At 38.7% G+C, this 13,759-nt stretch overlaps 1 protein-coding gene across 3 annotated transcripts in view; it reads left to right on the top strand.

Annotated features, from left to right (window-relative positions):
* cacnb4a (calcium channel, voltage-dependent, beta 4a subunit) overlaps positions 1-13,759 on the top strand; it is a 68,663-nt gene that overhangs the window by 38,363 nt on the left and 16,541 nt on the right. For 2 of the 3 annotated variants that reach the window (XM_038277731.1, XM_038277734.1), the window contains 5 exons: positions 2,475-2,597; positions 6,175-6,302; positions 6,948-7,027; positions 9,322-9,341; positions 10,058-10,138. In XM_038277731.1, coding sequence (XP_038133659.1) covers positions 2,475-2,597; positions 6,175-6,302; positions 6,948-7,027; positions 9,322-9,341; positions 10,058-10,138 — 432 coding nt within the window. The remainder of the gene's footprint in view (positions 1-2,474; positions 2,598-6,174; positions 6,303-6,947; positions 7,028-9,321; positions 9,342-10,057; positions 10,139-13,759) is intronic. The other variant, XM_038277732.1, reaches the window with a different exon arrangement.

The raw sequence follows: 13,759 nt of genomic DNA, 5'->3' as shown, positions 1-13,759 counted from the left end.
TGTGTAACAAACCTAGTGAATTATTTTGTTGTTGTTTTATGCACAAACTACAACAAAAACCAGACTAAACCGCAAAATAAAACAGCATGCTTGGATGTAAGGAGAGCAGAGAGAGAGGAAACTCTATGTAATGCGCATTACTAAGGGTATTCTGGCCTGACGTGGTACTCTGAGCTTCTTGTGATTGGTTGCAAACCATCCCCTGTATGAAAAAATGCATTTGTGTATTGAGGCACGTCTCAAAAATTCACACACAAATGCAGTGAAGTTTAAAGAAGACTGGTACTTTGTAATTTAATTTATAATGTTTATGGACCAGAAATACATTGGTGAATCATGTGCTTTGCATGTGTGAATCTTGTATGCTTGTGTGAATCATGCTGTGTGTGTGTGTGTGTGTGTGTGGGTGTGTGTGTGTGTTTCAAGCTTGTACTGTGTGTGTGTGGATCTTGTCCTGTGCATGTATGAATCATGTATTTATGAAAATTGAGACCGAAATAGCTCCACAAAACAGCAAGTCATGAATTGTAGTTCCTCTACATTCTCTATCAAATTTTGTCATAATTCAAAAGTGTAAAATCCCTGTATGCCCTGTATGTCCGTTTGTCAGCCTCTCAATGTACATTAGTAAATTAGATCTTGACAACTGTTAACTGATAATGTCAAAGAAATTTAACTTAACATTATACAGCAGGTTATAAAAGTCTCTTGAATCTTTATTAAGCTTGTTTGCATGCCTTTTTTGGAGCTTTTTCTATTGCAACGTCCAAACGCCCTGATAAACAACTGTTATCTGTAAGAATCTTAATGCTGGAAATAGAACTATTTAAATAGCCAACAGCAGCTGTTACAAGGTAAAACCAAAGGGGAATAAAGCAGAACTGTTAGCATTAATGCAGTGTCTTGTGATCACCTCTAATAATATCTGGGAAGATCGTTTAAAACACGACATAGTGTGCTTATAATAAGATAAGAGTAACATCGGACGTAACCACATCAGCATTTCCCAGTTCTTTGGAGATAAACAGACTCAGGCTATGTCCTTTGTTTGGGAGTTGGTTCTTGTACATGCTGTAAGAGTCCAAAGGTGCCTAGCCCCCTAGAAATCTTTAAAACCACCATCTACACAAATGAATGCATTTTTCATATGAGTGATTTAATGTCGAACTAGACGATACAAAAAGGTACAAGTGGAAAGTTTGTAGGCCGTTAAAAACATTTTACATAGAAAGGGATCAAATTTTGTAAAAAATTCTGTGGGATCTCTACTAATTTTTTGTTTATGCCTGAAAACGATGGACGCAAACGACATCTTAGAGTTATCAAACCATACGCTCAAAAACAAGCACATTTTCTTGATCAATCAGTGCACACATGTGTGGGTAAAAGGCTCCACCTCATTTAGCCTTAAATGGTCCATGCAAAGAGCTGCATGAATGTTATTCTGTATTTAAATGAGCCAGCTGATTAATGTTACATCATGGTTACCGATGGTAACCACATGAAAAAAGAGCCCAGTTTTACTAAGGAAGAAATAGATGTGTTGGTGAATCAGCTAAAATGTTTGGTAGAGGCGTGACATATAAAAGAAAGTATTATTAATGCCAACACATTCAGAATCTATTAACAGTGACATCCAAGATGGCAGGCAGTATTTATGGAAAATTTCTTAGAATTATTTTTAATTAATTTGGCTAATTAATTTTGGATAGCAAAAATAGGGTTGGAGCACCTGAGTAGGCAAAGTGCTGCTGGTGGGGACTGGGAATCATTATGAGAGGGGGAGATGCTAGTAGACCCAAACAGCTTTTGGATTTTTTCAGACTTTAACAATGTTTAAAGAGGAGATAAAGCCCCTATTCCCACATAACTTCTTTGAGAGTTTTGTGCTTGCATGCATTTCAAGTGTAAGCATCTTTTTTGGGGTGAACTGAATGACTTGCGAATGATTCCATTCTCTTTTTATTATACAAAAAGCAATATTGAAGACAAACACTGATTCCCAATCAAATAAGTTTTAGTTGGGAAGACTAACTCCAAATTGTGTGCTTTGTAATAAGCAGATAAGATAAATGCGGATTTATTTATGGTATCATGTAAACTTTGAGGCTATGGGATGAAATATGCAACCTAGAAAATGTGCTGTTGATCTGTTGTGATCGGAGCAGCTGCTGTCTGGTTGCCACCATTGTCAGATGGCCTGAAATGGCTCCTCCTCATCAGTGCTCATCCCTCCCTGGGCGACAAGCTGGCTGCATGTGCGATTTGTCTGCATGTGTGATGGTGCTGCTGGAAGAAAAATCCGCTCTGCAGAAAAAGAAGACGCTTGTTCTGTCATTATCCTCTCTGCAACTTCTGATGTTTTTCATTTTATCAATATTCAGATATGTATGTTAAGTAATTCAGTAGAAAACTGTCCAAAATGAAAAATAAATATTTGATAGTAATTAAATATTGCCCCATGTGTGTAACAGAGTAAAGCAGTAGCGTTTGCTGTAAGGACCAATGTGAGCTACTGTGGTGCGCTGGATGAGGACGTCCCTGTGCCTGGCACCGCCGTCTCTTTTGATGCCAAGGACTTCCTCCACATCAAAGAGGTACATTTCATGTGCAATTTGCTGACGCTGTACCTGTGGATGACTGAATTTTTTCCAAACTGTAAAGTTTTCAACCAAACTGTACTTTAAAATCAATGGCTGTGGAATGATTGGACAGATTGTTAGTAGTGTTTTTGACCCTTTATTTTTTGGTCTATGACCATTGTATAACTAGAAACAGCTACTGGAGGTAACGGCTGGCAATTGAGTTAAGCTTATTTAAAAAGCGCCAATTCACACCACAGGTAAGGCACTTTACAGAGACAATTCAATCAGATCATACAGTCAGATTGGTTCAAAGTTTTCTAAGGAAAACCAATTAATTGCATCATATTATTGACTTTTAAGCATTTGCTCCTCCTGGATGAGCCTGAAGAGACAGTAGATACCCCCTTGCATTGTGTCTTTGACTCTACAGGAATCCCTCACACCGAGCATTGAAGCAGCAACAGTAGAGAGGTAAAACTTTCATTTAACAGGAGGAAACATCCAGGAGAATCAGACTCAGTGTAAGAGGCCTTCTGCTGAGGCCAACTGGAGGTTTAAAGAGAGAGAAGCAGACATAGAGGAACAAGGGAGCACTAATCCATAAATAATTTCTATGTTAGAAAAGGTAATGGTAAACTAGCTGCACACACTCTGTCTAGGAAAGGCAGAACAGTTAAACAGACAAGCTTTGAACCAGTTTCCATGCCGAAAGAGACAAAAGTACGGAGCACCTAAAGGGACATGGAGGGGAAAAAAAGAACTTTTGCGAGATCCCGCAATAGTTCTGCGAGATCTCGCAAAAGTATTGCGGGATCTTGTAAAAAATAAACTTTTGCAAGATCCCGCAATACTTTTGCGAGATCTCACCAAACTAATACGGGATCTCGCAAAAGTTTTGCGGGATCTCCCAAAAGTTTTTTTTTTCCCTCCATGTTTCTTTAGGGGCTCCGTAGGATTGCATACTGACCTTGTCTCTCTTCATTCATGTAATGTCGTGTTTTGGGACTTCTCTATAAATTAAGAACCTCTCCAAATCATCCTCCATGGTTGTAGCTGACACATGGTCGTATTATCCTCCCATAGCAGTACACTTTGCACCTCCACTGTTGTGTGTTTGTTTTACTTCCGGTTCGCTGACATGGCAAAACGTTTTGCGAGATCTCGCAAAAGTATTGCGGGATCTCGCAAAGTTTATTTTTCCCTCCATGTCCCTTTAGGGGCTCCATACAAAAGAGAGTAGATACGGTAAGAGATTGAATTAACAAATACTACTGAATGATGAAAAGTGGTCCCTATGTCATTCCAAAAAAGTTAAAAAACAATCCACTGAACTTTCTCTCCAGGTTGGAAGACGTTTTGCTTCCCATCCAGGAAGCTTCTTCAATTAAAAATGTCAGCAATAATGTTGAGTTTGAGGCTTTATACATTAGCCCAACAGAGTCTTGTTTTTGTTTAGAAAACACGCAAATTGAAACGGACTAATGGTCCACCCGGGTCCCTATGTCCTCCTGCAGCTTAAGCCTATAGCAGCATAACTACAGAGATAGCTCAGAATAACCTGAGCCACTCTAACTATATGCTTTAACAGAAAGGAACATACTCTTAGCATCACTGGCTAAAACTGGAAGTTGGCACAAGAGAGAAATCTGATAACTTAAGACCTGCCTCCATATCTACTTTTAGAAATTTTTGAAACCACTTATAAACCTGAGCAAAGTGCTCATTAAATAAGGACATAAAATGAACACATTTTTCTGGGTTAATTGATTACACATATAAGCAGTTCTCTAGCTACCCTAAAACATCCAATAGAAACAAGATGTGACTTTTCCTTGATGAGGTATCATTTCCTTTAAACATTTTCAATTTTCTTTCTGCAAACTTCCATACATCTTGTTTGGATTTTAGGAAATAAACCAACAAAAAGTAATGCAAAATTGTCACGTGATAGGAATATAATTGTATATTATATTTAATTATAGGAATATATATCTTCCTCCTCCTTAACTCTGATACCCCCTAGTCTAGCCAGTGATTTTAGGATAGGTACAGCTATTATTAGAGAGTATTAGTTGACACCATGAGGAAGACTTAAATAAAAATGCTAGAAAGGTCAACAATAAAGTAGTGCTGACATTTCAAACAGTCAGCTTGGAAAAAAAACAACACAGGCTTTAAGCATCTCACTTAGATCTGTTCCGTCCGTTATCTTTAAAAGGAAAACCTATGGTGACCCTAAGTGTGGACAACGACATTAACTGAAACAGAGCATTAGTTAGAGATGTTAACAGAGCCCCGGTAACTCTGGAGGAGCTGTGAAGATGGCCAGCTCAGGAGGGGGAACCTGTTAATTGGAAAATTATTGGTTCGCAATCTAAAAAAATTGGCTTTTATAAAAAAGTTGAAAGAGGAAAGCCATTGTCTTTTGATACATCCTCTGTAAAAAATACCTGAGAACCTGCCAAAATGTGACCATCCACCTAAACTGACAGACCTTAACCAGAACAACAAAAACAATGCATAGGTCCTAAAAAAAATGCTGGAGCTCTGGTTCTGTTGGGGCAATGTCAATGACACTCAGCTGCACAATCCACAAATCTACCCTCTTTTAGGACAATAGAGCAAAGAACACGGCTGTAAAACTATGCTGATAATAAGTCTAAGTTTCTTAGAAGGTGCTATGATCAATCTGAGGTTGAAAATAGAGCAAAATTGAGTGTAGCAGAAGCTGACACTTCATACACGTTCCACACCTTTTATAGACTGAAACATGGATGTGGAAAAAATATACTGTGAGGATGCATTTTTTTTCCGCGGAGACAGGGAGTCTGACAAAAATCTAAACACTGGTGATCTTAGAAACCTTGTAGATTCTAGAGAAGATTTAAAACTGGCTGAACTGAATGTGTGTAACTGTTAGGAGGGATTTATTTAAAGAAAACGTAAATACTTACTATTGAAAACTGAACCATTTAGAAAAAAAATCCATACTTCTGTTGCCTTTTGAATGTTTTTTCATTGCCTAAGATAAAGGCTTAAAAAAATTGTCAGCAAGTCTAAAGTATTTCACTCTCCCAGGGATGCAAGAACAAAATAAAATCATTCAGCTCTTGTAGCCATGGTTGGAAAGTTTCTTTCAGCTTATTTTCAATACATCTTTGGGTCAGAATGTTTTTCTTTAAGATTGTGTCTTACTGCTATAATTTTAAAAAACTACGAAGGTCCTTGTGAAGAGTGAAATAATTTTGGCTGGGAAGAACTTTGATTCTTCTCTCAAGTAAAAATTTTTCATTTTTTGCAAAGTATGTGCAGTATGAAATTGCTAAATGAAAAAAAAAAAATCAAACAGAATTTGAAATTTTTTATTAACCTTAAAAAAAAGAGAATATTTGCTCTTATTTTCTTAAGCAGTGACTCATCCAGGGGAACACAGTCTTTTTTTTGCTGTCTGAGTTTAAAAATGAAAAATGTCTTAAAAATATGACGTCTTTGTTTATGATTTTACTGTTACTAATGTGACACCCTTGCTGTAAAATACGATGGAATTCTAACAGAGAGAGGGTTTAATTATTTCCCTCGTCTTTTGCAGAAATACAACAACGATTGGTGGATTGGCCGCCTTGTGAAAGAAGGCTGCGAGATCGGATTCATTCCGAGTCCGTTGAAGCTGGAAAACATCCGGCTGCAGCAGGAGCAAAAGAGAGGACGCTTCCATAGGTGAGCATCGTTAGAGTGGAGGCATCTAGGACAGCGGCAGATAATGCATAGGAGACAGATAGATAGGGGTGATGGGAAGTTGGAAGATGGGAGGCGTTGGGTTTGTCCTAAGGGGAGAAACACTTCTGGGATGAGGAGCTCGGCTGGCAGTGAAACTGACAGATAAGCAAGAAGTCAGCTGGATGACTACCAAGTTGTGTTGTGTGGTCCAGCCTCTCAGAGGTGTTCCTGGGATGCGGCCATTGCTGAATTTTCCATCAGATGGAGCTGTTGGATTCCAGCCAACAAGATGATAAGTGATGCTGAGAGGATGCTGCTAGATAAAAGACTTGGCAAGCTAAGATCTTTTGCTTTTGTGAGTCTGTGTGAGTGTAGCTCAGCACCCCTCCACTATTAGACAATGGCCACCCAGGTTTGTTGACTCATGTGCTTATTAATCTAAACACTTTTTGCATATATTTTCCCCCTCAAAATTTATATTAAAGCTTCATTTAATGTTTACATATCACCTCTTTTTACACATGTATTCTAATTTATAATTACTTAAACTCTCAGATGAGGTGATTGTTGCTAGTTGCATTTTGCACAAGTGCTACGCAGAATTCCAGATCTCTTTTCTCCTCCTGTTTTCCTTCATCGTTGCAGTAGCAAATCCAGTGCTAATTCCTCCTCCAGTCTGGGCGAAATGGTTTCCGGCACATTTAAACCAAACCCAAATTCTGCAGGTTGGTCGTTTTTGTATTATACCTATTTGTTTTAAGAGGAAGTAGAGGGGTAAAGTGACTGTCAATAAAGACAAATAAGTAGGTGACTGAATTTATAAATGTAAATCAATAAACAAATACATTTACGAATTGTATCTGTTAGACATGCATGTGACATCAATTGTTTCATATGTAAAATAAATGTTTAAATGTTATAAACACAAGTTACTAAGTTACTTTGCAAAAATACATGTACCAATCACAAATTTACATGTAACAATCTACAACCGATGAGGAAGCTGTTACACTCTTTACCAGTTGGTGGCGGTAATACACCTAAGCAGATATAAACAGAGCCAGTGGTTAGACTTAAGCTTAATTCAAATTCATGGGCTGCGTCTTCCAACGACCCGGTCTATCTAGACTGGATACCCCGAGGTCTGTGAAAATAAGGAGAACTGAAGAGTTGGACTATATTAAACTGCACTTTGAATATTCACCACTGTTTGGTGCTAATTACCTTTTTCCTCTGGTCGTGGAGCAGCCGGTTTGCTTGGTGTTGCAATGAATCTCGCGATATCCAAGGATACGTAAGATACACAGGACCCGTCCTTTTAATCGGGCAAAAAGAAGGACGCATTTGACGGCCGCATAACAAGGGTTATTGCAATCCGAACAGACCTCAGCGCCGCGCTATGACATAATCGCCTGACGAATCTGGTCTTCGGAGGACGCAGCCCCTGAATTTCAATTCAGCCTTTATATCTTGTGTTGTCGTTATTTTCTTGATTAAGTGCATTAACACCTGTCATTATTTTGGCACTGATGGACACCACCACCACCAGCTGGTATGAAGTGAATCAGCTTTATTAAGGGTTGTAGATTCCAGTTTGTAAATTTGTGATTACTTCTATGGTTACAATATAAATGTATAACTTTTATTTATTAATTCTAAGCCTGTATGTGATGACAAGAAGTATGAATAAATATAAAATATACATTTTATATTTATTCATATTCATCAATCCATTAATCTTCTTCCGCTTATCCGGGGTCGGGTCATTGGGGGTTATAGCTTCAGTAGGGAGGCCCAGACGTCCCTTTCCCCAGCCACTTGGGCCAGCTCCTCTGCGGGAATGCTGAGGCGTTCTCAGGCCAGTCGACAAACACAGTCCCTCCAGCGTGCCCTGGGTCTCCTCCTGGGCCTCGTCCCAGTGGGACACGCCTGGAACAGCTCACCAGGGAGACTTCCAGGAGGCATCCTAATCAGATGCCCAAGCCACCTCAACTGGCTCCTCTCGATGTGGAGGAGCAGTGGCTCTACTCTGAGTCCCCCCCGGATGACTGAGCTCCTCACCCTATCTCTGAGGGAGAGCCCAGACACACTACGGAGAAAAGTTATTTCAGCCGCTTGTATCCGGGATCTCGTTCTATCAGTCATGACCCAAAGCTCATGACCATAGATGAGGGTAGGAACATTGATGGACTGGTAAATCGAGAGCTTTGCTTTTTGGCTCAGCTCTCTCTTCACCACAACAGACCGGGACAGCGCACGCTTCACAGCAGACGTTGCACCAAATTTATTCATTTATTATTATTAATTTTATTTGTCTATTTATTCATATTTATTGGCTTACATTTATGAAGTCAAGCTTCTAAGCATACATTCTTATTGACATGTATGTTAAGACAAAAAAATAACCTTAAAAAGAGGAGGAGGACTCAGGTTCCAGCTTGTAAAAATCTACAACGCAGTGATAGAGTTGATTCCTTACCGCTATCATCTCAGTCCTCATTAGGGGGGACCAAAACATCTCACCTGGTCAGCCAGGCCAACAATGACCCTAATGACTCCCTTTTAAGAGGCATAGGCCAGTATCGGGTTTCGCAGGCCAACAACGACCTTAACGACTCCCCTTTACTGAGGGGTGGACCTGTTTTTTTGGTACAATTTGCATGTTTTCTAAGCCACAACAAGGCTTTTGTTTGAGCCATCCTACAAGCCTGGAACTCAAACATTACTCTACACATTTTGAATTGAGAAAACTTTCTGGATGGGAAGCAAAATGTCTTCTGGAAAACAAAGTCCAGTGGTTTGTTTTGTAACCTTTTGAAATTCCTATTATTATTCCTATGACAGTTATCTTTACCCCATAAATATTTATCTGATATTCAATTACATACACATATTCTTTTTAATACTGTTTTTAACTGTCTCTATGTTCACTCTGATGTTGCTATTTCTCTTATATTATTTGTATAAAGCACTTTTTACAGTTCACTTATACTATATCAATTACTGTTTTTAATTTCAGGAAAGCAGAAACAAAAAGTGGTAAGTGAAAATAAATGTCATAACTTTTTTAATCATGTTCTTAATCATGCTGTCAATTCTGATGATTAATTGGAGGTAGTTGGGCCAGATTCTAAACAGCCATTTATACATCTTTACACTATTTAGTTTTCAGTTACTTATTTTGAGCACCTAGAAAAAATATGCACACATATACAAAAGGAACATATATATATATAAAAAAAACAATTTTTAGCATGTTGTCATATTACAGCTACAGTCAGACATTAAAGCAACACTGTGTAACTTTTAGGGGTGGCAGACGAATAAGTTCCAGGTTTACCGTGCCCCTAAAAGCACCTGGCACCATTACACTTTTGCCTCCCTCACTGTCATCACTGACTTATTTGGGCCAGCAGACATAAGTCTTGGAGTTACTTGTAAATTGAAGTCTGCATTCGCCCCTCTAGATTAATTATGCTATATAATTATATTAATTATTAATTATACTAGAATAAAAAGACATTTGTTATCTTAGCTTTTCAGACATGTGAATCTTTTTTGGGCTCATGTTTTGTGCTTAGAATAGATAAATTCATGATTATTTCACAATCATTTTACAACTTAGCCAAGCTTTGGTATGAAATAGCCAGATGTGATTTACATTAGGATATATTTGAAGAATATATGGTGAGGTAGAGAGTTGGGATGACACTAATATAATGTGATCATGTAACTATTTGCTCTCCCCCCTCCAGGCTGAACACGTCCCTCCATATGATGTGGTTCCTTCGATGAGGCCGGTGGTCCTGGTAGGACCATCCCTTAAAGGCTACGAGGTAACTCTAAGCCTCTTCTTTTTCTAATGCTCACAGAGATTTATTCATATATTGTAATTATTATATTTATTTGTGAGGTTTCCTATCTGAAATAACATATCTGAGCTACTGGTTGCAGTGTGCTCATCCCGCAGGGGACTTTTGTTCATTTGCTTCACGATCACAACATTAAAATCAAATCTGCTCGTTTGTTTGTTGGAAATGCACACCCAGAAAGGTAACGGGGAGCACTGAAGTCAGTTGTCATGGAATCACGCTCCTCGCCTCCCATTCCGGTGTTGCCTTGGTAACAACCTTCTGGGTAAACTGCGTCAGTCTGAAAAAGTGGAGCATGGGTCGAAATTAGAAACACAGAATAATGTGAACCATTTTAAGGGTTTTTGAAATTAAGTGGGTGGGTGGTAAAAAATCCTAAATCTTTTCTTTTTTTTTGCTTCCCGCGTCTGTTGCTATGGGTTTTGTTGTTCCCATGCGATGTCTCAGTCCTAAAGTACAGTAAGAGCAGACAGAATGTCTACTGAAGCTATTGTATCGTTTAGTAGGAGATGATGAATAGATCTGTCCAGTGTGTCAGCCTCCTATTAGAATGATACAGCTGTTGCTGTAGAGTTTTCTCTAAGGATATATAAGCTTCACAAACTCAAACAACCTCAGTCTTTGCACTTGTTTGCTCCATGCTCTATGACAAACCTCATTAAACCCCTTAGCAACTATCAAGCCTATCTTAATAAATCTAAGGAACAGCTGGAAAGAATATTGTTGTCTGATTTTGATTCATTTCTTCATCTTTGGGTAAAGCAACCAAAATACTTTTTTCTTAATGTTTAGGGGAAATTATCTGGTCAAATCAGCTGGATTGAAAATTCAAAAAATGTTATTCCCGCCTTGAGTTAGCTTTTTTTAACCTTCAAAGCCAAAACCCTGAAATTTATTTTCTTTCAAACTAGATCTTGTCATTGGACATCCTGACCAATAACGTTTTTTTTTTTTAGATACGGTAAGTTCAGTTAGATACGTTATTCCTATAATATCTGATACTTTAAGCATTTTGTGCAGCTTTTTAAAATAGATTTTATGTTTATAACATGTAAAGATGCACCCATCCAATTTTGGGATCAGATGTCGGCCCCAATTATATGTTTTATATGTAATTGTGTTATATCAAACTGGTCCTATAGTCACTCTATTACATATGTAGTAATGTGACGAAAGTAATTTCTCCCTGGGATTATTAAAGTATTTCTGATTCTGATTCATGGTTGATGGGACTGAATGTGCGCATTGATGACTGAAAGACATCTTCTGCGTCCATTTATCTGTTTATTACAATGTGTTGAATTCATGTTAATGTGGATTTAAAGACATTTCAATTAGTGGAAAAAATTGCAGGGGGGGAATATAAAAAAAAAAGTCTATTAAGCAAAACTCCCGCGTTCCGCATGCAGTACCTCCGTGAGCCCCCTAGGGGTCGCGGACCCCTGTTGAAGACCTCCGCCATAACATGTGACCACAGTTTTCCTAAGGATTAGATCAAATGCAATTAAAAAGCAGGCCAGTCCGTTAAGTATAGAAACAGATATTTATTCACACACAAAAACAGCGTGGTAAGTTTGGAAGAAATTAGGAGAATATTATTGCATTGATCCAAACAAGATTTGCTGCCATTATTAAGATTTTTTTTTTTTTCCAGTTTTATACTTCCTCGCTTGTCTTTTCCTGGGGCTTTTGATTCAAATTACACCATCAGATATGAATTGTAATGTTATTGCTCCAGTAACTCTCCTGTAGACAGTTCATCTCAGCTCCTAATCATTTTCTTCAATTCCCTTTGCATATTGGAGGATCCAGCTTCGTAAATTGTGTAATGCATTGATTTGGATCATTATACGCTGCATCAGAGTGGATAACAGAATCATTTCTTTTTGTTTATGTGTATAATTTTTTTGCAGTGATTTAAAATAGCATGCATGTGATGGAACAAACATTGTAAGCCAATGTAGATATAATTGCTTATTGATCTCCTGCTTGCATTATTTATTTTTTACCTTTAGCACTGTGATGTGAAGAAGAAATAAGATTTAGTTGCTGCTTTTTTGAGCCAACTAAAATTTTCAGATAATCTAACAAATTGCCATCAGACAGGCAAGAGGTGAAACAATGCAGAAAGCAAATGCTTCTTTCATTTCTTCTGAGGAAAAAATCATAAAACAACCAAACCATTTGTGGTAATCACATCCTAAAGCAAATACAGATGAACTTATCTTGCTGAACATCCAGAGTTTTTGATAGCTGACAGTGAGTCTTTTAAATTATTGTGAAGCAAATCCCCCCTTCGGTTGCAGAATTGTTTAAATGCAGTCATATGGAGATGCTTTGACATGACCAGAAACCATCTGCTCTTCTGATAAAAACACATACTTTGATTACGCAAATAAAAAACATTCATGAAGTATTTTTGGGCATTTAAATTTTGGCTCAATGGTGTCATGATTAACTAAAGATGAGACCCAAATGCAGAGAAACCATTACAGAGAGACCAGGGGAAAAGGTTTTACAGGTTTTATTGAAGTGATAATGCAAAGAGCAGTGTAGCTCTGAACTCTGCTCAACCGGAACTGAAAACTGAGGGGAAGACACATTTTCAGGCTCAGTGGGAAATTTGATTTGTGAACTTGGAGAAGAGGATCAGGTTGCTGACTCATGTTTCCAGAGAAGTTGTTGAATCTTAGACTCCAGTCTGTATGCTGTTGTTCCAGTGTTTGTCTGAATCGGTGGAGGGCGGAACAGGGTTTACCCAGAACGTGGTCGTTTGTAGGTGAACGGAGAAACTGACTGCCACTCAGATTTCCTGCGGTACTTGAACGGGTCATAGTGGAGATGATTCCCTTGCTCAGTGTGTAAACTCAACGTCCTCCTTGGGAAAGTGGATCCAAACCTCCAGTTTGAATCCCGAGCTCAGTTTGAGACTCAGTTGATCCTTCCAGGGAGTGAAGGTCCGAAAGATCCAGTTTGCAGGTTGACTTCCTGCCGAGAGGCAAGGCAAAAACAATGTTTAAACTCAGGTTGATAAGAAGTCAGGCCTGTCCACACGAAGCCGAACCCTGGCCTAAACGCACAAATTTTTCACCAAACCAGCCTCTCATCCATACGAAGCCAGCGTTTCGGGGGTCTGTAAACGATCTTTTTTTTATTCAGCCTTCAGAGTGGGAAGATTTTGAAACGCCGTTTTCGCGTTTCCATTTTTAAGCTCTAACCGCTTTTTTTTTTTACACGCATGCGTCAAAGCGTCGCCTCTAAACACGCATGCGCGACACAGTATCACAACAACAATGGCGCCGTACTGTGTTGAATGGTTGCTGCTCATGCTACTCACCCTGCTGTCGGGCTTACAACAGAATCTTCTTCTTCTGGAATATCTCCAGGAAGAACAGAGCAATATCGATGACATAGTTCAGCACCTGAATTTGACTTAACCACGAAAATGGACCCGCAGGGCAACCATGTATAAATATTAGTGCGCATGCCCAACATTTCGTCGCCTATTTTTGCTTTGGCACCACAGCGCCACTTACAGGCCTGGCATACATTTTGCAGCATTTTCATGCATTCGTGTGGACGATC

The sequence above is a fragment of the Cyprinodon tularosa genome, unplaced genomic scaffold, assembly GCF_016077235.1.
Source record: "Cyprinodon tularosa strain WSP-4 unplaced genomic scaffold, ASM1607723v1 ctg134, whole genome shotgun sequence".
Lineage (NCBI taxonomy): Eukaryota > Metazoa > Chordata > Actinopteri > Cyprinodontiformes > Cyprinodontidae > Cyprinodon > Cyprinodon tularosa.
This window is presented reverse-complemented; position numbering and strand designations above follow the sequence as displayed.